We start from the raw sequence: 24,256 nt of genomic DNA, 5'->3' as shown, positions 1-24,256 counted from the left end.
TTGGGAAAATGAGAGTTAATTAATTGAAGAGGGGACAGATCTGGAGTGGAGTGCAAGATAATTGAACATATTTGGGGTGTCCGATGGGCTTATTGTCTGTAATATTAAAATTCTGAATTTGCATCTGTACATATTAATTCAGATATGCAAAAAGTTTGTCTATGAGCCCATACATTTAAGTACTTAGCAACACCCCTTGGAGCAAGTATGCTTTGGGGAGAGGGTGTTCATCAATGACCAGGCACTTACACCAGGATACATGGCATCGACTAGAGCTGAGGAGTTTACCAACAAAGGCACATCACCAACTGGGGCTTTATCAGAACGATAGAAAGGCCGTGCTCATCCACCTGTGACATTCCCAGTACAGTGTCTGAGTGCTCCCTGCACCTCCAGCCTCCTCCCCAAATCCGTTCTAGAGGGCCTCAGAACAGATTTAGGGGGTGCACAGAGGACACAGAGGACAAGGAGAGGGTGAAAACATTCCCTGCACTATTGTAACTAATATGCTAGATACTGCCCTGTGTCTACATTTGCATAAATTTAGTAATATTTAACAGCTAAGATATCAACATCAAGTCTGTTGAACCTTACCTTAGTGATGCATTAAACAAAGCCTGAGAACGGGAAAAAAATTAAAAATGTTCCTGAGTCTAGCAAATCAAGTAAATGGTTTTGCAGGAAAGCAGTCTATATCAATAATATTCTGGGATCTTAAGTCATAATTACTTTGTAAATGTTAATTAATTAAAAATATCAATGCCTCATGTGTTTGTAAGAACAAGACCCTTGGTGTAAGCTTTCCTGCTTTCCTGTACCTGTTTACAAAATACGTTATTTTTTTACCTCCCTGCAGGATTTTCCTCAATGTTTCCCAGAACGACAACACAGCTCTTCGCCGCATGAATCTGCGGTCCTTCCTCATGGCTCCACTGCAGAGAGTCACCAAGTACCCACTTCTGCTGAGCCGCATCATCAAAGCCACCACTGAGTACCACCCAGATCACAGCAGCCTGAGGGAGGCCAAAAGCCGCATTGAGTCCCACCTGGAGCACATAAACATGAAGACCAAGCAGGAAGGAAACTCGTGGACTTTGCGTTCCTTCCGCCAGGACAGCAAGAAGAACAGGGAGGTCATTAACATTGAAATGAGGGAAACCGCTATCAAGACTGTGGGCTGGCTGCGGGAAGAAACCCGCTTTGTGATGGAAGGCCCCTTGCAGCTGGCCCAGCCTCCTGATGGGCAGTGGGTCAAAAAGGGCAGCAAGACCTTAAAATTCCAGAACATGCAAGTGCTCCTCATGGTCAACATCAGACGCGCCTCTGAGTCTAGCTTTGAACCCGGAGAGCCAGGGCCTGTGAAAGATGCAGTACTGGTACTGATTAGGGACAAAAACAATGGGAAGTTCAGCTTGCTCAGGGAGCCCTTGAGACTCAGCAACTGTGTGGTCTCTGTGGATCCCGACTGCGACGACACGTTTGAACTCCTTGAGATCAGGCGGGAGTCTTTTGTCTTCCGAGATGGAGACAAGGCACGGACTCACCACTGGTTCAGGCAGATACGGAGGTACTCTCGGGAGCTGGGCTCCTGGAAGAAGCGGCGCAACGCCTTGCCCAACATCATGATAAGCGCATCGCACAATAGGTCATGAAAGGATCGCTGACTGCGAAATGACTTGGCTAAGTAAACTCAGAAATTTTCTCACGACCTGCTTTGGGTTGAAGATCTCCTTTGCAACAAAAATTGCACCAAGGATGAACTTCACCTGGCCAATTAGCATTGGAGCTATCTGTAACGATGTCGTTTTCTACTGAGAATTCATTTGTGACGAGTACCACTTAAATAAGTGTTTCTCAAATTGAAGGGAAAAATGTGCCCCGTTTTTAAGCTTGTTAGATCTTCCATACAACCCAACTTAGAAACCTCATTGGGTGTAGCTACCTGGCTCCTACCACCTTTATGTCTGCTTTAGAGAGCCAGTGTGGTGTAGTGGTTAAGAGTGGTAGATTCGTAATCTGGTGAACCGGGTTTGCGTCTCCGCTCCTCCACATGCAGCTGCTGGGTGACCTTGGGCTAGTCACACTTCTCTGAAGTCTCTCAGCCCCACTCACCTCACAGAGTGTTTGTTGTGGGGGAGGAAGGGAAAGGAGATTGTTAGCCGCTTTGAGACTCCTTAGGGTAGTGATAAAGCGGGATATCAAATCCAAACTCCTCCTCCTCCTCCTTTGCTCCCAACTGTGTGGTTCCTACACACACAGTTGCTCCCCTACCTCCGCTACTCCTCTTCTCAGCTGCTCCACAGCCCATGGTCTCTAGCTTCAGGTAACCCACAGCAGTCTGTGACTGACCATTCCACCCTTCCCTGTCGGCAAATCCATGAGGTAGACACTCAGATTGTGGGAAATCTTGAGCCTCTTTATAGACCTACTTATCAATAAGACTTACAAAATGCTGCCCCCTCTCTTGTAGGTGCCCCACAAACCCTTCTGGAGGCCACATTCCCCATTTTGAGAGGCATTGCCTGATGAGGTGATAAAGTGTCAAAAAGAGGCTGTCATCTTGAGAGAAGGTTGGTGGCCGACCCTCTGCTTAGTGTAACTGACTGAGCTGGTAGCAAAAAGGAAGAGTGTTGTTAGTTGGAAGACTGCCTGTTAAGTGTGGAGTGAAAGTTAAGCATGAGCTGTAGGACCATAAGGAGTTAATCTGGCTAGCCAAAATAATCACTTCAGCACAACTTGGCCTAAGGAGAAATCAGAGGAGGCTCTTAAGTGGTAAGAGGAGTGAGATCTAGATTCTGGGTAATGGGAATCTTTTGCACATTTTGTAAATAGGTATAACAGTGAAGACAACAAAATGTGTGTTGTCTGTCTGAGGGCAAATAGGCTTTACCCTGTGAAGACTTGCTCAAGGGGGGCAGGGCGGGCCCTTCAGATTTGTGGCCTACTTGGGATGTCTTCCTCTATGGTAATTAGGGGTTATTGGCACCAGATCATGAGGAGCAGGTCTCTAGAGAGAAAATATTGAGCTAATATTGTTAATAATGTGGGGATCAGATAGGAGTGTGAGATGTCTGACACTGCATGATTGTGCTGGGAAAAAGGAATTTTGACCATATATGATAGATTGGTTTCATTGTGCATATATTATAACAGCATTAGGCAACATCCAGTCAAATTTAGATCAGTATTAACACAATAAAGGAGAATGTTTAGACAGTATAATTAGCCTCATTTCAGCTTGCTCTCCCAGGAAACATTTAATTCATCCATCTTTTGTTAGCTTTTCAGTTTTCTACTTCTACCCTCATGCCCACGTAGGAACCAGTTTACCGAGTTTTACTTTGCACTGAATGCATGTAACACGTAAATGGAAAAGGAAGCCGAAATATATTCAGAGTTCACTCACAAACATTCCAGAATACCTGTATAATCCTGTGGATAAGCAATACTCTCTCCCTTTACGGATCACTGGATTTGTTTGTAAATGGTTAAAAACCCATTGTAGAAATCCAAGGAATGTTTTAACATCAGAAATCGTTCTGAAATACGCTTCTGTTAACAAGGCTCAATTACCTCTTCTAGTTTGTGATTATTTAAATGATGTAATCTAGTGTATTTCAAAATTTTAATTAAAAAGGAATCCGTTACATTATTGTAGATTAACATAAAATGTTTTAATAATTATGTTTCCTTGCACTTTAATTAACTTCTCTTTTTGTTTTCCATACCAGATCACTCCTATCCTAGTGACACATGAGAATAATAATAAAAAAGAACTCTGTAGAATACTAGAGAACAAAATATGTGGCAGCACTTTTCTATTCTATAGCTGAGAGGAAAAAACCTGTAAGAATATCGTTTAGCAAGATTTTCTGCACCAGTTGTGAACCCTTTATCATAACCTTCCTCCCAAAATGGGCGCTGTAGAATTGCAGTGTCTTGAAAGAAGGGGTTTTTGTTAAAATGAAGAAAATATGATACCTGTACACTTAACAAGTTATTGTGAATTACTGGGTGGAAGCTTGTAAGAAACATACATAACAAAATCATAGACGCACAATATTAAAGAACAGTGTCTTTTATTTACCCACGTTAACAAAGGAAGAATTTGCTTTTCAATTAACTTTCCCCCACCCATCCCAAAACGTAACCAGAAAAAGGCAAAGATTTACAAACAAAAGATACTTACAGCCACTAATATTGTAAAGTACAAATATTTTTCTTATCTTTTGGAGATGATATTTGTCAAAGGAAAAACTTTAGGGCAAGGGGGAAAACAGATCCTATACAGCACACAATATGAAAAATGCTCAGATAAAACAACACAGTATATTGCAGAAACAAATTTTGCACATATAAATGAGATTCAGAAGATGGATGTTAAATACTAATACAGTGGAAGTAGCACACACATGGAGGTGAAAGAAGAGTGATTTGCACCTGCACCCTACATACAAAAGCTGTGCTCCTATGCACAAAGCAACTCGCCTCCATGTACATGTGTTTAGGATCAAGGTAAGTGTCACCGTTTTTTGTTAAGGCCAAATGCATTCTTTGCTGCATGATGGACCAAGAACGTTATATAAAAAAGATACAATACAAAATGAAGGAAATGTGAAACAGGTCACTTAGAATTCAAAGGAACACAAACACCTTTGTCCTGTTACGTAACTACTTACCTCCTTGAAATCTGTGCTCCTCCCCCCACAAAAAAATCACCTAAAACATGTTCCAGGATTTGCTTTTTAAAACTTATATATATACTTGGAAAATGCCCACAAGCAACTGTTCGGCTTCAATGACTATTTCACGTCTCTTCCCAAATGTAAAAATCAGCATGTTTAAGGATACAAATATATGTGTACTATAGAACGGTGACTATTTGAAAACATACATTCCCAACAATATGTCTACTGAACTGATCATCCTAGTTCTGAACTCTTGATTTTATGCAGCAATCTGTCTGGTTTACACAGATGAGCAGAAAATGGATGCTTTTTGACAAGCTGTTTACACATCAGCTGCAGCCAAGTACTGAACTTTTATTTATTACAAAGGAGCCCAGGGCAGCAGTCTGCATAAACTGTGCTACATGTAAATGACATGGAGATCCAAAAAGGATGAGGCTTGAACAAAGGCTGTGACGCAGGGGGGAAATAATCCCCATGCTTGGTTCTGCAGGGATAATGGGATAGCAACAGCTGTAGTTCAGAGATGACAGTTTGCTTACGCCAGGGTGACTTAGGACTCCAAGCAGTGCCTGCTAGAGGGGCTTGGGGGGGGGGGAGAGAATGAGTGCTTCTGCTTGGACATACTAAACATTCCATTAGGAAAAAACAACAGTGGTATGCAGCTTTGTGGTTCCTCTAAACTACTGCTGGAGAGCTCAAGTTAAAGCTTCTCCTTCATTGGCAGCAAGACTGAGGTAATGATTGCTTCAGTTCAACAAGCCCTCCTCTATTTCTCCCCACCAGCATTAGCAACTGAGTCCTTGTTGAGCCCTCTGATGGACAGGTCATAAACCACCTCCTCTATCTTCTTGACATCGTACTTGAGGCCATCATAGCGCTTCCTCAGGGAGTCATTCTTCAGGTTGAGAAGGCGGAATCCGGAATCCAACTCGTTGATAAAAGCAGAGATGCGGAGGGGACGGGCGTAGTCTCCAGCTGTGACACTGTTCACTGCCAACCTAGCCTATGGAAGAAAGCAGAATGGTGCAAGATAAGCAGAGCTGCACAGACCAAATCGGGCTAGGTAGGCCTTACTGGAGGCCCACAACAGTATTAACATCTGAACAGGGTATTCAGCACTTTGTCTTCCTTCCAGAGGATTAATTATACTGGCTTTTAGAGCATATTTGATGAAGAAGCCTCAATCTTGCGAACCTTTACTATTACTAGAGTCATATGCAACCATAAGCCTCCCTTTGCAGAAAAAGAGCAACTAGCAACTTCATTAAAGAAAAAGCCATGGTATGTAACCTCTAGTTTTGTCCACGCAAGGCCCTGGATATTACTTTCAGTCCAACTAGGTAAGTCATGCTGCATTAGTTCTAAAACTTCTCAATACTCTCTACTTACCAGCTCACTAGCCAGAGTCAACACCCCAGAGAGGTAATCCTCAATGTCCAGGTGAAAGCCTTTCTCTCTTTCAGATTCAACTGCAAAAAGAATGAACGGATTTGGATTCAACTCTGATAATACAAATCATCAGGGTTAGAAGACTCCAAAATGAAAGGAGTGCCAATTCAGGTTAGGCCTTCCTTTTAGGTTAATGGTTAGTTAATTACACTGATCAATTCAAAAACAATTCAAATATAAAATACTAAAAGTGTTCATCCAAAGAAAAAGTAATCTGAAACAGCACAAAGCATCCACGCCCTTCACACAGGATGTATACCCTGGTAGCCACCAAAAGTTCCAATATCAGTGCTGCTGTCCAAATGCCTGGGAGAATAAAAATGTCTTCACCTAGTGCCTGAAAGAGGACAAAGCCAGTGTCAGGTGAGTTTCCCTGGGGAGAGTATCCTCTAACTGAGGTTACCACTGAAAAGGCCCATTCCCTCATTGCTACTCTCTGACATCTCTCGGTGGGTGCACACAGAGAAGTACCTCAGATGTTAATCTCAGACTCTAGGAAGGATTGTAGGGTTACATATCTGAGCCCCAAATCCAAAGCACCAAAGCTCAGTGGCTGACCACATTATTTACACGCAGAAGGCCCCAGGTTCAGCATCTCTAGTTAAAAGGATTTTCAGGTAGCAGGGCTCATGGGGAAAACCTCTGCCCAAGATCCTCATGAGTAGCTGCCATTTAGAGTCCACACTGCTGGAGTAGAGTTGCAATCTTAAAACATTTAGTTGAATACAAGTGTGGCTTCTTCAAAGTAATATATAGAAGCTTCATACAATTAATGTGTATACCTAATCTTCCCACATTCCCCTGTCTTTCACTGTGGACTTTCTACCTTTCCAGAAAGCCTGCAATGCTGCCAACTCATACCTCTCAAGCAGTGCATATATGGACTCCTATTTTTTACTAACAGTTACTAATTTTTTCAGTTAAAAAAGGAACCTTGGCAGAGCTGAAGCAGAGGTCTAGACTTTATTTCACCGTCAAACTACGTCAAAAGGTTTTAGAAGGAAAGCTAAGTGACATGTAGAAGCTTTTTGACGTGCCAATTTAGGTTAACATTTTACTGAATTCCTTAGACAGGGAGCCTTGCTAAAGTCAAAAGTCATTGTGTTTAAGTGGAAAAACAATTCCTTACTTCCAAGTATTTCTGTGGCAGCTTCCCGAGTCACTAAGGTTTCTGTCTCCAAGTAGACAACAAATGCTGCTAAGAACACCAAACGTTGTAACACAAATCTCCAATGTTCATTAAATCTGCATGGGGGGAAAAGAGAAAGTGATTCCTGGCACTTTAAACAGAAGACTCCTGCTGGATCTGAGAAAATGCCCATCTAGTCCTAAATCCTATCCTTGTGATGGTACAATAGCATCCTCCCCGCTTGTGATTCCTAGTAACTGGTATGCTGAAGCATACTGCCTCCAACAGTGGAAATAAAACATAGCCATCCATATTACAATGATTGGTTTAAAATTGCTCAGTAACAAATGTAACTTTCTATATGGAAAAAAGAATAAAATATTATAAAAAAGACCACAAAAGGCAGGAGGAAAGTGGACATTTACTAACCTGTAATATTGATCTGCAGGGAACTTGTTTTTCAGAGAGGCCAACTGTGTCCTAACAGTACCAAAGTGTTCACGAGCCTTCTGACACTTCTTTGGTACTGAAATTAAAAACAAACAGCACTTAACGTCGAAAACAAAGGCTAGTTATTGGTTTTTGAGTTTCTTTAAAGAAAACACCCTTTAGGCATAGAACCATGAGCAAAGACAATACTGTTATACTTTAAAGAAACAGGTTTATTTATTTGCTATCTACACCTCCCTCTGAAGAAGACTGGGTTGTTTACAACATAAAAACACAAACGTACACACTATAATAATGAACAACCACCCCAACAGCATTTATATATTTATTAAATTTCTATTAAGTTTGATTCACTGGATCCATCCATAGGACACCACAATCCTATGCATCAAAACTAAGTTCCATTAAGTTTAATGGGGCTAAGTGGATACAGGATTGAAGCCTAAGTTAGTCATGGTTTAGTCCCACTGAAATAAGTTCATAATGACAGGAGTGGTTCAGCTGCAGCAATAGGTGCCTGGAAGCAGTCACTGTCATTTACAGGGAAAGACTAGGTGGGTGGGTGAGTTAGGGTTCTGTGGATGCACTGGCAGAGGCAATCCAGGGCTCCTGCTAGCTAGCTCATTTGTACAGCCCTGACCTTCACACTACCTACCCCTTCCCACCCTCAAAGTAAATGGCAATGACTCTGCTGTGGGAATGTTATTGCAGCCGCTCTGCTCTACTGGGAGATTCAGTCCTGCAACTGGGTAAGCTGTCAGATGAGTAGAGGTGTGGAAGCAAATGTGCTAGCACTGCCCACCCCCAATCCCCATGAATTGGAGGGTGGCAGTTTGAAGCAGGAAGCCAGCTTCTACTTGTTTAGGCTCCCCACACCTGGAGTGAACAGAATGTAAATTGTGACTGAATAGTAATTCTCTGGGTGAACTGAAGCAGATCAGCAAGGATTTCTTACTCAGATGTGTTTAACACTTGCAACAACAAAATGACCCACTAAATTGTACTGCTGAAATGGGGAGGGAGTAGTTTATTGTGTGGAAAGACTGTGCGCTTTGCTCAGTTCTGGCCCTTAAAAAATTTCCAGGTTCTGAATTCTTTCATTCTAATAGTATGTCTTTTGTACCAGGCTCTGCTCAAGCAGAGTAGAACCCACAAGCTGCCCTGCCCTGTCTGATAGGATATAGAAACCAGACTTGTTTTAAGATTTCACAACTGAATAAGTCTTTGTTGACTAGTTAAGTGCCCAATAATAGAACAGTCAAATTTAGTCTTATAATATACTGTACATGATTCACTTTCCTGCATTTCCAATTCACAAAGAAACTGAAGTAGAAAAATGTTTTTCACAAAACACATAACCATTTCACTTTTACGTTACTGAGTGGCATCTTTTATCCTCATCTTCTGTAACCATCCTTTATGCATGTAAACATGTTTGTGACTTTTTTTTCTCAATAGGCAAACAAAGCATGACCTACTGTCCTGAAATCCAGACCCCTGGTGGACTCCTTGTAGCACTGTAAGAATTTCCCGGGCTGTTTGCTCCAGAGTTTGAACAACTTTCCTGATCTCCTGTAAACAACAATAAAATGCTCAGAACATGATGGTACAGAAAAACATGCAATGTGTTAGCACAAAGCTGCTGTTCAATTTTGCCCGTCTTTCTCTCTAGTAAATTTCTAGACCTCTGGTTCCTAATTGGGGGCCCATGGACCCCAGGGAGTCCCAGTAATCCACCCGGGAGATCTGTGGCACCATTCACATAACAAAAACTACCATAGGGATATCAAAAATTTTAAAAGTAGTGGGTCCATAGCTTGGCTTTTGAAAAATGGGGTCTGCACTACTTAGCTAACTAATGGTTATCTATGAGGCAATTAGGTTGTTACTATGATTCTGTTCATCACACTGCTACTTGTGATGGGTCAGTACCCCATAGTGGATCACACCTTGACCCAAGATGGGTGGCAGTGCTTGCAATCATCACTGGTTGTTGTTGTTGTTTCTTTGTTCAGCTTTGACAAAGAATAGGTGCAAAGGAGAATAAGATCTTTAACGGTGGTGGTGCAGGACAGAAAATTTCAGCCGATGCGATTTCTCTCACACTTAGCGTAACAAGCAGCAACAACTAAATTTCCCTCTCCTGGGCCGTTATGTAAATGTTACAGGAGCCACAACAGAGACACATTGAGCGGTTTTGGGTTTACGTGATAGAAATGGGTCCCATGTTTCAGGCATGCAGTTGTTAAAAGGGTGGCTCCCGCGGTTTGGAAGGTAGGAAAACCAAGGCTCTAGTCCCCGTGATCCGATGACCAGTGAAAGGGATGGACAGGAAAGGGATCCCCCTTCCGAGCTCGAGGGAAGAGTCCGTGGTCCTCGCACCGGCGCGACCCTCTCTCACCTCGCGGATATCCTGGTCGGCCGTGAGCACCCCTTGCAAAGCGATGAACATCTCGCTGACGGACATGGCGACGCCGCCGAGGAGAAGCTGCGAGTCGGACGGGCTGCGGGCACAGCGCTCTGGGCACTCCCACCACTCTCCGTGCCGCCAAAGGGACGGGTCCTTCCACACTGCCGTCGCGGGGCTGCCCCGCTCGCTGCCTGACAGGAAAACGCACCGCTCTCGTGCGTGTCCCAGCCCCAGCCCCTAGGCGTCGTTCTTCGCAGGGCAGTCAGCCCCCCGTTAGCTTCCATGGGGGCAAGTAGACGTGGGCAGAGGCAGCTGCACAGCCTAAGTGGAGAGACTAAACGGATCCAAGGTGCTTACTCGTCGTCTTGGCCACATTTTACATATCGCTTTCTACCTGGGGGGAGCCGTATAAACAGGGCAGTTCTACCGGGGGGGGGGGGCGGCTTAAGACGCTGCCTTAAGTCGAGTCAGGCTCTTGGCCCACCTCTCCAGGATTTCAGGCAGGAGTGCTAAAAAATTGAACGTGGGACCATGCGCGCGCAAGGTGGGTGGCTCTAGCAACGAAGCCGCAGCTGGACAGCTGAGCCTATGCTTTACACAGAAGTAGGTCCCACAGTGTTGGGTGGCGCTTGCAATATTCCCCATTGCAAAGGAAAAGCGATGCAAGGGTGGGTAGCTTTTGAGTTCAGCCCCTTCAGGCTGCAGTTCCTATACATGTTGACCTGGTATTATATAGCTCAGTGGGAGTAACTTTGCTGTTTAAACTGCCGCTTGAGCCTCCGTTATGAATGGTAATATATCGCCACGAAAAACACCCGAAGCTAAATGACCACGTTAGGACACGCTGTTTTAAGACAAACCAAACCTGGCTTGCAGAACAACAAACCAGGCTGGGTCCCCGCTTTCCACCCCCAAAGCAGCTCTAACCCTTTTGTGGGGTATTTGCCTCTCGGGCTGCACGTGAGTTTATTGCTGCCTCGAGATGGCGGCTCCTTGTTAAATTCCAATTTGACGGATGAAATCCGTTCGCTGGATCGATTGAGCAACAGCCCTCCCCCCGCCTCTTGGTTCAGCTTCCGCTTAGTCTCTGGTTCAGGCTCAGCCGCAGCGAAAGAGAAGGGGGCCTTTCCCATGGCTGGCGCGGAATACGCTTTGCCTTATTGAATGAAATACCTTTTCGCATGTTTTGTCTTAAATTAGCAGTAGCAGCCTAAACAGCATCCCATCAGAATTCAGTACATATGTAACAACAACAATAATAGAAGAATAATGAATTTGGGAAGGAGGCGCTGTTTTCTTGGCTGGCAAAGATAGAATAGCAAGAATAATAATGAATTTGGGAAGGAGGCGCTGCTTTCTTGGCTGGCAAAGATAGGAATCGCCTCCTTCATAACGCTGGTTTTTAGCTCCAGGTTTGGGATTGCGTGATCGGTGCAATTGACGAGCTGCGGGGCCGAAAGCGACGTCCTCTCTGATTTCTTCTAATAAGAGAGGGGCTCAGGGGCTCACGGTTGACGTTAGGCGATAGCGAGGGGCCGCTTTCTCTTCAGGGGTACCCCTTTCTCCCCTTTGTTATTACAAGACCACCAAAATGTCGGCCGTAATTACTGGAGATGGGGATAGTGGTGTGGGTAGGCTGAAAGTCTGGCTAGAAATAAATATAACTAATAAAATCAATAGCTCTGCAGAAGAGGGCACTGCAGCAGATGTAGCTTGCATGACAAGCCATGCTTCCTGAAATTCCATTTTTATACACAGCTCTTATTTTTTTTTTTTTTAAATTCTTTTTTATTGATTATTCCATAAAAAGAAAAACAAAGATAACACACATATAACAAAGACAACAACACAAAAAAGAAAGAACATACAGAAAAAACAAAAGAAACAAGTAAAAGGTACACATAATTATTGTTTTTACAATCTCCTATAACATAGCTGTTTCTTTCAGGACTTCCTTCAGCTTGGCCGCAAGTCGTTCGAAGCAATAAATAAAGTTACACGTTTCATCTTCTATATTGTTATTGTCATTGTCTCCAATTTTGTTCTCTCTTTTCCTTACCCAATAACCCGTAGTCTATCACAGTGCATCTTTAAATCCCTTTAGCGTTATTTGTCCATCACTAATACCTTCCAGATAATCTGCGTACTTTCCCCAATCCTTAATGAACACTTGGTCTTTTATATATCTAATTTTCCCCGTTAATTTATCGAGTTCTGCATACTCCGATAATTTAGATCTCCACTCCTCCGTTGTTGGGATTTCCTGCTGTTTCCACCTCTGAGCTATTAAAACCCTTGCTGCTGTTACCGCATAGTATACCAATCTGCGATCCTCCTTTTTTATTTCTTGTCTTAGCATCCCTAATAAGAAAATTTCTGGTTTCTTTACAAACGTGTACTTTAGTATCTTTTTTAATTCGGTATAAACCTTCTCCCAAAACAGCTTTACCCTTCCACACTCCCACCACATGTGGTAAAAGGAGCCCACTGCATCTTTACACCTCCAGCACTTATTATCCACCTTATACATCTTTGAAAGTTTCATGGGTGTCAGGTGCCACCTGTAAACCATCTTCATGACATTTTCCTTTATCACAGTACACGCCGTAAAATTCAACCCGTCTCTCCATAATCTTTCCCAGTCCTCGAATTGTATACTATGCCCTATATCTTTTGCCCAGCGGATCATCACTGATTTAACTTCCTCGTCTGCTAAATTCCAGTCTAGCAGCATCCTATACAACTTGGATATGTTTTTCACTTTATTATTTATTATTTCCGTCTGAAATTTCGAGTCATTGTCCGCATAGCCTCTTTCCTTGATGTCTCTGCTAAGCATCTGGTTAATCTGTTGGTGATGAAGCCAATCGTAAACATACTCTTTTATCTGTTCATAAGGTTTTGTTCTCCATTTCCCATCCACTTTGATAACTAACTGGTTATATGTTGCCCAGTTGCTTCTCATATTGATCGTTTTTATGCTTGTTATTTCAAGGGGTGATAACCAGTGTGGTGTTTTCGGTTCTAACACATTTTTATATCTTTCCCACACTTCGATTAGCGGTCCTCTAAATATATGATTACCAAACCCCTTATGTGCTTTCATTTTGTTCTTCCATAAATAGGCATGCCATCCAAAGTAGTTATCGAAGCCCTCCAGATCGAGGAGCTCCGTATTTTCCAATTTAACCCAATCTTTTAACCAACTTAGGCAAGATGCCTCATAGTATAATTTCAGGTCTGGCAGGGCAAAGCCCCCCCTTTCCTTTACATCTGTTAGTAATTTAAATTGAATCCTGGGTTTTTTGCCCTGCCATATAAACCTCGAAATTGTCCTTTGCCATTCTTTGAAAATCCTGCACCCTTTTATTATAGGGATAGACTGGAATAGGAACATTAGTCTTGATAAAACATTCATCTTGATCATATTCATCCTTCCCCACATTGACAATTTTAACCGTCCCCATTTTTCTAAGTCTCTCTTTACTTCCCTCCACATCGGCTCGTAGTTATTTTTATATAGGTCTATATTTTTAGGTGTTAGCCAGATGCCGAGGTACTTGACCTTTTTGACCGTCTCTATCTGTGATTGCTGTTGGATTGCCTCTATTGTCCTTGAATCTACGTTTTTATATATCATTTTTGTTTTTTTCTTATTTAGTTTAAACCCAGCCACTTCTCCGAATGATTCTATTTCCTTCAAGATTTCTTCTACTGAGGTTATAGGGTCTTCTGTCATCACTATCAAATCATCGGCAAAGGCCTTAGTTTTATACACATTCTTTCCTAACGTTACTCCTTTTATATTTCCATTTTGTCTTATCGAGTTTAAGAGTACTTCTAACACTGTTATAAATAGTAACGGGGAGAGCGGACAGCCCTGTCTTGTGCCCTTCCTTATTTTTATCTCTTCCGTAACCGTACCATTTACAATCAGTTTGGCCTTTTGTTCAGTATATATTGCCCTTACCCCGTTGAAGAAGTTGTTACCTACATCCATATATTCTAGATTTCTCAACATAAAGTTCCATATCACATTATCAAACGCCTTTTCGGCGTCAATAAACATCATTGTGACTTGCTTATCAATCCTAACAGACAAAAATTCTAACATATCAATAATATGTCTTGTATTATCCCTCATCTGCCGACCTGGCAGGAATCCTGCCTGGTCCGTATGAATAATATCTACTAACACATTTTTTAACCTTTTTGCCAGGATTCCTGCGAATATCTTATAATCCGTGTTCAGCAGTGAGATTGGTCTATAGTTTTTAACCTGGGTTAAATCCGCATCTTGTTTGGGGAGGAACGTGATGTATGCTTCCTTCCAGGTCTCTGGGATTTCTCCTTCCTTTAAGATGATGTTCATAGTCTTTTTCAAAGGTCCCACCAAAATAGATTTCATTTCTTTGTAATATCCTGCAGTAAATCCGTCAGGGCCTGGTGCTTTGCCCCTCTTTAGGTCTCTAATTACCTCCTCTATTTCCTCATTTTCAATTGGGGTATTCAGTCTTTGTTTCCCTTCTGCTGGAATTTTTTGTCCCCCTTTTTCCTTTAAGAATCTTTCTATCTTCCTTGGGGCAACTCTCTCTTGATCTTTATACAAATTTCTATAATAATTAAGAAACTCACTCCTTATTCCTCTGGGATCAGTTCTTTCTTCCCCGTCTGTTATTATTTTATTGATTGTCCCTTGCTCTTTCCTTTTTTTGATTTGCCAGGCAAGCCATTTCCCTGGTTTGTTCGCAAATTCAAAGTTTCTTTGTCTAAATCTTTTAATGTTCCACTCTACCTCTCTGTTTATTATTGTGGCAAACTGGGTTTGCAGTATTTTTATTTTTTCTTTTGTCTTTGGGCAGTTAGGCTTCTGGACTAACTTTTGTTCACTTACCATTATCTGTCTGAGGATCTCTTCTTTATTTTTCTCTCTATTTCTATTTTTAATTGCATTCTGTTGTATGAAGTACCCTCTTATTACTGCCTTACTTGCATCCCAGATTACGCTCTCTTTTGTTCCTTTATCACAGTTATCCTTAAAGTACTCTGTCAATTTTTCCTTTGCCGTTTCCACCACTTTCTGATCATCTAACAAATAGTCCTTTAATCTCCATCTAAAGGGTCTCTTCTCTAAGCTTTCTAGTTCTATCTCTAATGGATTGTGATCTGATATTACTTTCGGTCTTATTTCTATAAGTTTAACTCTTGGACATAAATCTTTTGAGATCCAAATCTGGTCTATTCGTGAGAGTGATTGGTTAGGTTCTGAATAGAAAGTGAATTGTTTCTCGAGTGGGTGTCTGAGGCGCCAGATGTCCACTAAACTGCAGTTTTCCGCTAAGGCGAAAAAAGATTTTGGTAGTTTCCCCTCTCTGTTTGTTCCGTCTCTAAGTCTATCCATATCAGGCGAGACGACTGCATTCATATCCCCCATTAGGATTATTTTTTGATCGACATACTCCATTAGTTTTTCTTCTAATCTTTTAAAAAATTCATTTTTACTACCATTCGGGGCATAGATCCCTACTACCAGCATCTTTTCTCCTTGCCAGTTGATATTGACCCCTATCATCCTCCCTTCCTCATCTTTGAACATTGTTTTAGCTTCTATTTTACTACTAATATACAGTACCACACCTCTTTTCTTTACCCTATCCAGGGTTTCAAACTCATTTCCTAGCCGTTTATTAATCAACACCTTTCTATGCTTTCTGGCCACATGCGTCTCCTGAAGACAGATAATGTCCAAATTTTTCCTTTTCAAACATTGTTCAATTTTATTTCTCTTTTTTTTGTCGTTCATCCCATTTATGTTCCAATTCCAAATTTTTAATCCCATAATGCTTAGCTTTTCCTTTCGTTACTCTTTAGAATCTTCCTATCAGTTATATATTCTCAGAATCTTCCACTTCCTCTTCTTCTTCCTCTCCCGACCCACTCCCCTCCTCTTCTCCCTCCTCTAGCACTCTTGGTTCTCCTGATGGGGCCCTCTCTCCTCTCCCTAATTCTTGCTCCTCCGTTTTTAGCTCCTTGTATTTCCTCAGGAATTTCCCAGTTTCTTCTTGGTTTATAAGCTTATGTCTTTTACCTCTGTATGTAAATGATATCCCTTCCGGGAATTCCCACCTGAACTCAATCTTATTTTTCCTCAATGTCTGCACCAGGGGTTTATAAGAGTCTCTCTTTTTAAGTAATCTAATTGGGATATCTTTAAACAAAATTATGTAATTCCCGTCTATATTCAATCTCTTTTCTCTGTTCCTTTGAAGGATCCTGTCTCTCATTTCTTTATTTTTGAAAGTAATCAAACAGTCACCTGTGAATCTCTTTGCTTTTGTTGCATTGACCCGCATTCTAAATGCGTTCAGTACACTATTGGCCATTTCTTCCACTGATATACCCATCCATTCCGCTAGCTCCTTCGTCAATCTTTCTTTAACATTTTCATTCTGTGTCTCTGAGACCGCTCTCAGCCTCAGGTTCACCCCCCTCTGCCTTAGTTCATTCATCGCTATAATATCTTTTATCTCTTCCTGTGTCCTACTTAACTCCATTACATCTGATTTGATCTTTTCCTTATCCCTCTTAATATCTCTTATCTCCCCCTTTGTCCTTTTTAATCCTTCTTCTGTGAGCTGCGTCCTCCTAGATATTTCTTTTACTTGGCCCTTTAGTTCATTCACAGTTTCCTCCATTTTTTTATCTAATATCCCAATTCTTTTGTCCACCAATTCTAACTTATGCTCTACGTTAGCTTGGCTTTGCTTAATTTCTGCAAACATTTTCAGAATATCCGACTTAAAATCCACCTCCTGTTTCGAGCCCCTCCTCTCTCCTGGGGTTCCCCCATTCGTTCCTTTCTTCCCTGTATGAGACATCTTGCCCCTTTATACCTTTATACCCCTCCCTCTCCCCCACCCTCTCTTAGTACCTCCCACTGTTTCTTTATTTTCACTTTTCACTTTCCTTCCTTGCTGGGATTTACATTTACTATCTCTATGTACTCCCCACAAAAAAACACAAATCCATAATCAGTAAAACCATATGCAAAAATCAGGGGCAGAACAGTTGATCCGTAATAGTACGTCGTGTGTCTTCACTATCTCAATCGTAATCTCACTTATCGGCCAGTACTTGGTTCCTGTTGTGAGGATATTTCCTTTAAGTATGTGATGGTCCCAGAAACACACGCTTCTTCTCCTCTCCCGACCCAACTAGTCCTCTATTAGTTAATCCAAGAGCTAGGAAGGCTTCAAAAAGCTCAATAGCAAGGAGGCATTTAAACCTAAAGAAATGAGTGCTGGGTGGTCAGGTAGGGGGGAGGGAGAGAGGGAGGGAGAATGAGTGGGGGGGGATTAGTCACGACTCACACCATCTCCTCCATCTTATTTTCAAAAGTTCGTCAAGTCAGCACACGATCTCGCTGGTTCTTAAAGTAACCTTAGTCTCTTAAAAATTTAGCGTTTTTTAACCTCAAACCTCCGTCTTCAGATTTAACAGAGGGAATGTGGCTCTACCCAAGCAGTTCCCGATGCACGCTAGCAAATATCAAAGAACACTGTCCTCTTTTTTCCCTCTTCCCACAAACTTCTCTCTCAGGTTCCAAATGGCGTCTGGTGCTTCTCTTCCAAGATTTCCACTCACATATATAGCATTAAAGCACAAAAGAAGAGAGCGTCCTTTTTCCTACTTTTAACCTCCTGTTCATCAAGGACGCCAGCCCTCTCTTTTCCTGGACCCTTTCCGAGCTCCTCCACTCCTCCACGGTTGTAAATCTTCCTTTGTGTTTTAACGTTTGTTTCTCCGGAGGGGGAGAGAGGGCTTAAAAGGGAACCACGTTACCGCCCGGGCAGATTACTCACTCTCTTTAGCACTGGTTTCTCGCCGCGTTTAAATTGACTTCGGCTATCGACTGAACTCCGTTTTCCTCTCTCTGTTCCCCAAGACTTCCTTGTTGCTGCTCTTAGCTACAAAGTTGCAGGTATCGGGTTTCTTTTCTTTGAGAGCAAGCCGCTCTCCCTGCAAGCGCAGGGCTTCGCTATTTGAAGGCTAGAAAATGGCTCCTCTAGACCCGCTGGATCTCTCCGCTACACTCTTCGCCTTTCTCGGGTACCTGGTAGCCGGTTTGATCCTTCTTTCGGTCGTACCGAGGACTAGACTCCTTGAACACCCTTCAAAGGAGTTTTGGGGGTCTCCGCGCCCTGGAGACACCCCTATCCCTCAAAATAGCTCGGGTTCTCACCTCACGGTGTAAAACCCTGCTTGCGCTGGGATCGCAGCTGACCGGAAGCCCCTTTATACACAGCTCTTAAGAGTGCAAAAGCTTTGTCTCCTTTTGCATCAGGGCACTCTACATTTGAACACATGCCGATTATGTCAGCTAAAAGCTTGCTTTGTTCTTACAAGCCAAGAGTCTTAGGAGCTGACTTTCTGTGCATCATGCAATGACTGTACAACATATTCAGGAGTTCTTAATTCACAAATTATAATGAGAATGCAGTACTGGATCCAGCTACACTATTATTATCACAGTTTGGCAAGACATAATATTAGGGAAGCTATGTAAATGCTTAGCATTATCACCTCTTGAGTTAGTAGACTCCCTAGTATGTGAAATACCATTTTCTTTTGATGTCTCCTGATCTCACTGAGGCATCTTAGCTTGGTCACAGTGTTGAGCTGGGGCAGTATTTTTACCTATCCGATAGTAATTGCTACACTGCACATGCCTTTGCCTTGCAAGTACAGAAAACACAGAGGATGTTCATACAATGAATACCATATTAGAGAGAACTGGCTTGTTTGGTTTCTAACCATTAGCCAATATTGGGGTCATGTAATGTTACCACCTAGGATGGAGATATAGATCCTGAGCTTGAGTGAATTCAGACTGCATTCAACAGCTTTTAAGCAATTCATAGTACTAGAAAGTAACTTCTACTGATTTAAAGGGTTGCATCTGATAAGTCCTACTCAAAGTCTTACCCTATTATTATAGCCAAAGATGTCGTACCAATTTCACAACTCATTGTTTTTTTCTATTATCTGTTTGACATTAAATGTGTTGAGCCAAGTATCTGAACAGGCTGTCACAGACCCAGATCCCATGTGAATCACAAGTAGTCTGTTGTGGATGTGCTGATAATTTTAGGTGAAGTGATCAGAAAACTAGTTTACCATCATCAAATTTAAACCAGGTTGATAGTTTCATGTAACAAAAGTCTATTTTTATGTGAAAGCTGTTGCCAAACAGAAAATCAGGTTCTTTACTGTGAACATTTAGGTGTGTAGCATGTTCATGCAATCTCTTGGGAATTTAAATTAATGATCAAACCTTGATTTTCTACTGTGTACTTCAAAATTTATTTTTAGTATCACAAATCTATGCTGTTGCTCAAGCAATGCTTTCTTTAATTATGACAAATCTGTGTTTTGCTGTATGTTATGAAGTGTGCAAAGCTCCAATTATTAAGTCCTTACAATAGGAGAGAGAAAAGCTAGTCTCCATCTATGAATACATTGATACACTAGGGGGCAGCAAGTTTACCAGTTTACATACTTTCTGCACAAATTTTTAATTTCAGTTTTTTTTGAAAACGGTACACATCTGTTTCTCATTTGCAGCACGTTTTCTGCACAAACATAACTTTGGTAAAAAGAATTCCCACATTTTCTCCTAAGTAATACACTTTGTACTAAAGGGAAGTGTGCGTCTCAACAACAGCACAGATTGTGGGTGTGGGAGGATCACAAAGTTGTTTGGGGAGCCTGCCAAGCTTCCAATCTCGCCATGTTATAAAAAGTTATGTTGCTTCAGGATCTCACCAACAAGGTGGTAATTGATTCAATGTACCTTTGTAGCCTCCCAATTTAAGGTGTTCATATATGTTCTCAAACACACCCTTCATCCAGGTTCTTTTTCCAGCTCCAACATGCCCCTATGGAATGGTTTTCTGGATTACTCAGTGTTGTAACCAATATTAGTACTACTCAGAGTAAACCAGGGATGGGGGACCTTATTGGACCAGTGAACCAGATCCTTATCTGACCATAACCTGTGGGCCAGCTTTGACAGGTGGGCTGGACAACTCACTTGTCAATCACTTGGCATCATTATGTCAAGTGCCTGACAGCCAGTTGGCAACTGGGAACCGCAGAACAAGGGACTTTGCTAATCCTGTAGTGCCCAGCAGGTTGCATTGAAGTGGAGGGGGAAACCTGTTTTAGCAGAAATTTGAATGCAAACTGCTTGGTGCTCTCAGAAAAAGGTACACTCCTTTCATCCAACGTCTGAAGTACACCATGCTCCAGCAAGGAACAATCGGTCACTCACTTTACACTCCTGATTGTTACTTTTTAGCCACATTGGTACCTGCCCCAGACCTGACATCTTATACGTCAGGTGTGTGGCAGGTAGGCCTGGTTTAAGAAAAGCAGCCTAGCAGGCCAAATGGGGAGGTTTGCTGGGCCTGGTTTGGTTCACAGGTCAAAGCTTCCTTACTCCTGGAGTAAACCCATTGAAAAGAATGGACATGACTAACGGGTCCATTAATTTCATGGACTCTGCTCTGAGTATAACTTGGTTGGATACAACCCTCAGGCCTCAATATGGGTCCCCACTCTTTGGCTTATCACACGCCTTACTGTGTTGTAGCTAATTTAGACCATTAATCCTTCTGGTATCAATTTATCTTGGTCTAGAAGAGATTCCACATTCTTCTGGCAATATAAAAACAACAATAATTAATACATTACTCAGGCCAAGCTGTGGAATGAATTTGCTGGCCCATAAGGGAGTTGCTTTGCTGTTGTAGTCTTTAGGCTGCCTAAGTTATAAATATGCAGCGCTTCCTTGCTAAGCACATGAGCAGAAATCTGGACACTTGATACTTAACCAAACATAGTTTCCATAGCAAGTGAACAGGCATGCTGTGTCATGACTTCTGCTTCAGCCACTCATAGGGAGATTTTACGCTCTGCTCATCCCATAAAAGCCCTTCCACCGAGAATCTAAGCCTATGCGCCATTACTTGTAATAAATCTTATTATCTTCCTAAGGAAACATGTTTAGGATCAGGGTAAGTCACAGTCTTGTTCAGATTTGGAGAGGGATGGTGGAAGATAGAATAAGGTTGTCAACTGCCTTCCATCATGGTTACTTAACAGGTGCATGACATGTCAAAATTCATTAATAAGGTTTCCCAGGCAAAGCTTCACTTGCATCATTTTTACTATGGGGGGGGGGGCAGGGGAGAGAAATAAATAAAAACCTCTCAACTCTGCTGGTTGTATTTGCACACTTATAGACAGAAAGGTTAGCAACCCTTTTGCCGGCATATCTCGTTTGCCTTTAACAGTGCATGATGGGCGGAAAATTCAGTAGATGATTCTTCTTTGGCATAGTGATGCAGTGCAGGAAGGAAAGATTCGCCAGATGAATCTCTGCCAATTATGCAGCTCTTACAAATCAACCCAGCCACGCCAGGAAACACTCTGGTGACCTTAAGTGAGAAGATAGAAAGAAAGCTTTGCAATTACCGTATATAAACAGGAGGCATGGCTGTGTGAGGAACGAGAGTGTTTAAAACTGGCAAATATTAGGGCAGATGGGTTAGAATAACTTTTGAGCCATTTTCAATCATATTATTCATAAAAGCTACAGTGAGACTTCAGGGTAATGTAACTGATGACCTCCAGAAAATTTACTTTTAGACTAAGGCATGTAACATTGGACTAAGGCTTCTACCTGTGCCTTCAAATGCAGATTACATAGAAGGGGAAATTGTGCAGCTTGGTGCCACAGTGGTAGAAAAAGCAGAATCAACCCAAATTGTCTCTCATCTACAGCAGTTAAAGAGGCATATCAGCAGTGTCCCATATTTAACTTAGAAAGGGACCAGAAATGACTTTGTTGGCACCTATCGTTCTTTTCTTTGCAGCATGCTGCAGAATCCAGTTTACTGACAAAATCTGTTAGCTGCTGTAATAAGGGAAACTGTTATTGAACCCTAAGAGAGTGAAGTGTCAGCAAAGCCTCTTCCCCGCCTGGAGAATGCTGAGCCCCTCTTCTGTGCACCCAGCATAAGAATGTGGAAGGAGCAAGAGCTGTCAGTTATTCATTTAGCCCTGGGAACTGGAATGAATTACTGTCACACCTGCTTTGTCTTGTGGAATCAAAGCCCTGACTTCATCCCACAAAATGCAGCATGCTTCTATACTTGCCAGTGTTTTCAAGCAAACAAACAAAAATAATAATAGTAGATAATAATAATAATAATAAAAATAACCTCTCTGATTCCACCACAACTGCACTCAAAAGTCACCAGTGGGTTGTTGCAGTATTTGTTTTTATTCAGGACATGCTTTTATCTACAAGTTATGAACAAGAGATGAATCTGTTTAGTTCTTGTTGTTCCAGCCAAATGAGTCAGATTAAGTGAAAGCCCTGCATGATAACCTTCACATGCCCAAATTCCTGTCCCTCCACAATGCTTAAAGATGCAGGATCCTCTTCTTGACAAAAAAACACAAAACCTTATTCCTATAGAAGTGAGGAAGTTCAGGAAGAACACATAGCCAGGAGACCTGCTGTTTGGATTAATGTGTCCAGATACAGAGAAATACATAATTATAAAGAAGAGAGAATTCTAGAAGGTGCAGCTTTTCTAAACTCCCACAACAAGTTAGGCCAGTCAAAATGTACTGCTCTGCTCCTTGTATTCAACATTCAACTCACTCCGTATGCCAGCCTTTTCCAGAACTCCCATCTGCCGCAGCCAGCGTGTGATGAGAGTTGTAGTGCAAAACACCTGGAAGGCACCAGGTCAGCAAACATTGCTGTATATACCCTGTTGCAATTCATTTCACCCATAAGTATCAGTAGAGAGATGACATAATGTATGAGGAGTAGGGTTTGGGGAGGCTAAGGAAGAGAGAAAGGGATAAGCTTCCCGCTGAGTTTTGGAAAGGCAGAATGAAAGAGAAACAGGAATGTCATGCAAATCATGCAATCAGATGCAGAAATGGGCTGGGTGCCTAAACATTTCCTAATTGCACAGAAGGAGAAATTTCAGCATGCTCAGACTTTCCTCCCTGCTACTTGACAAGTTGGTTTCCCCCCCAAAAGCTCTCCATGTACTTCATTATTTAAAAATACAGGTTTTTGTCATCCTTTGCATTGGGACACACAGTTAAATTCCGATTCCAAAGCTCTAAGAAATATTTAACTGCCATACAGAAATAAGTCAGCAGGTGTCTCTAAACCTGCTTCAAATTCTAAGGGTTGTGCAGCTGATTGATTTTCACAGACATGCAATGGCTTTCACCCCTTCTTTTCCCGAGCACATTATATGCACAATAATCTTTTTTCCTTGTATCGCTGTCACTGGAATTCTACTTTGAATACATGCGCGCACACAACTGAAAGACTAACAGATTTATTGAGGCGTTTCACTGTCGCATTGCATTCATAGCACTTTGGGAAGTAGCTGCAGATCGGAAACCACTAATGTTCCTCTGCAATGTATGGAAGGCCACTCCCTTCCCTACAGGCCTTTTCAGGTGTTCAGATGAGCAGAAAGGCCCCCTTGGTAGTTCGATCGCTCTTGGAAGGTTGTGGGGGGACAGCCCAGGAAAGGGCATATTCCCTGAGGTAGCCCATTCCCTGGGATAGCTTCTAAGCTTCCTCTCCACAGAGCTGCATCTGGCAACATCTTTTTTACCAAATGCTGAAGACACACTTTTCCATCCTGGCCTTTGACAGTTTAGATAGATAGATGTAGATTCCACAGATTTTGTGTTGCCCTGGAGCCTCAGGGTGAAGGGCGGGTAAGACAGTCCATAAATAACTAAATAAATAAATAGACTGCCACAAGCAGTGGATAGCAGATAAAAGCTGCTCTTTCATTTGTAGCAATGCCCTGCCATGAACCTTAAGTAAAACAAAACACCTCCCCAACCCTCCATGAGGGGTGTGCATACCTCCTTTCCAGCAATTTGGGTTTTCTCTTAAGGGCAACTAGTGATACTTGTGGTGACTTACAAATCCAGGAGGGTAAAGTCTTATGTGCTGTTTTGGCCTAACCGGCTCTCTCCATGTATACCAAGCAAGTACCTTGGAAACCTCTG

General features: G+C 42.2%; 2 protein-coding genes across 3 annotated transcripts in view; one reads left to right on the top strand and one right to left on the bottom strand.

Moving 5' to 3' along the window:
• LOC114603832 (uncharacterized) overlaps window positions 1-3,684 on the top strand; it is a 71,741-nt gene extending 68,057 nt beyond the window's left edge. For both annotated transcript variants that reach the window (XM_028743164.2, XM_028743155.2), the window contains exon 8: window positions 857-3,684. In XM_028743164.2, coding sequence (XP_028598997.2) covers window positions 857-1,652 — 796 coding nt within the window. In that variant the 3' untranslated portion in view covers window positions 1,653-3,684. The remainder of the gene's footprint in view (window positions 1-856) is intronic.
• Window positions 3,685-4,062: 378 nt separating this feature from the next.
• TSN (translin) lies at window positions 4,063-10,287 on the bottom strand. Its single transcript, XM_028743126.2, has 6 exons — window positions 10,121-10,287; window positions 9,198-9,291; window positions 7,699-7,795; window positions 7,270-7,385; window positions 6,081-6,160; window positions 4,063-5,694 (listed from the first exon to the last, which is right to left on the bottom strand). Exons 1-6 carry the CDS (start codon window positions 10,184-10,186, stop codon window positions 5,458-5,460), a joined length of 690 nt encoding a protein of 229 aa, XP_028598959.2. The 5' UTR covers window positions 10,187-10,287; the 3' UTR covers window positions 4,063-5,457.
• Between the last annotated feature and the right edge of the window lie 13,969 nt (window positions 10,288-24,256).

Source organism: Podarcis muralis, chromosome 1 (assembly GCF_964188315.1).
Source record: "Podarcis muralis chromosome 1, rPodMur119.hap1.1, whole genome shotgun sequence".
NCBI lineage: Eukaryota > Metazoa > Chordata > Lepidosauria > Squamata > Lacertidae > Podarcis > Podarcis muralis.
The sequence above is the reverse complement of the archived record's forward strand: the minus strand, read 5'-3'. Positions and strand labels throughout refer to the sequence as shown.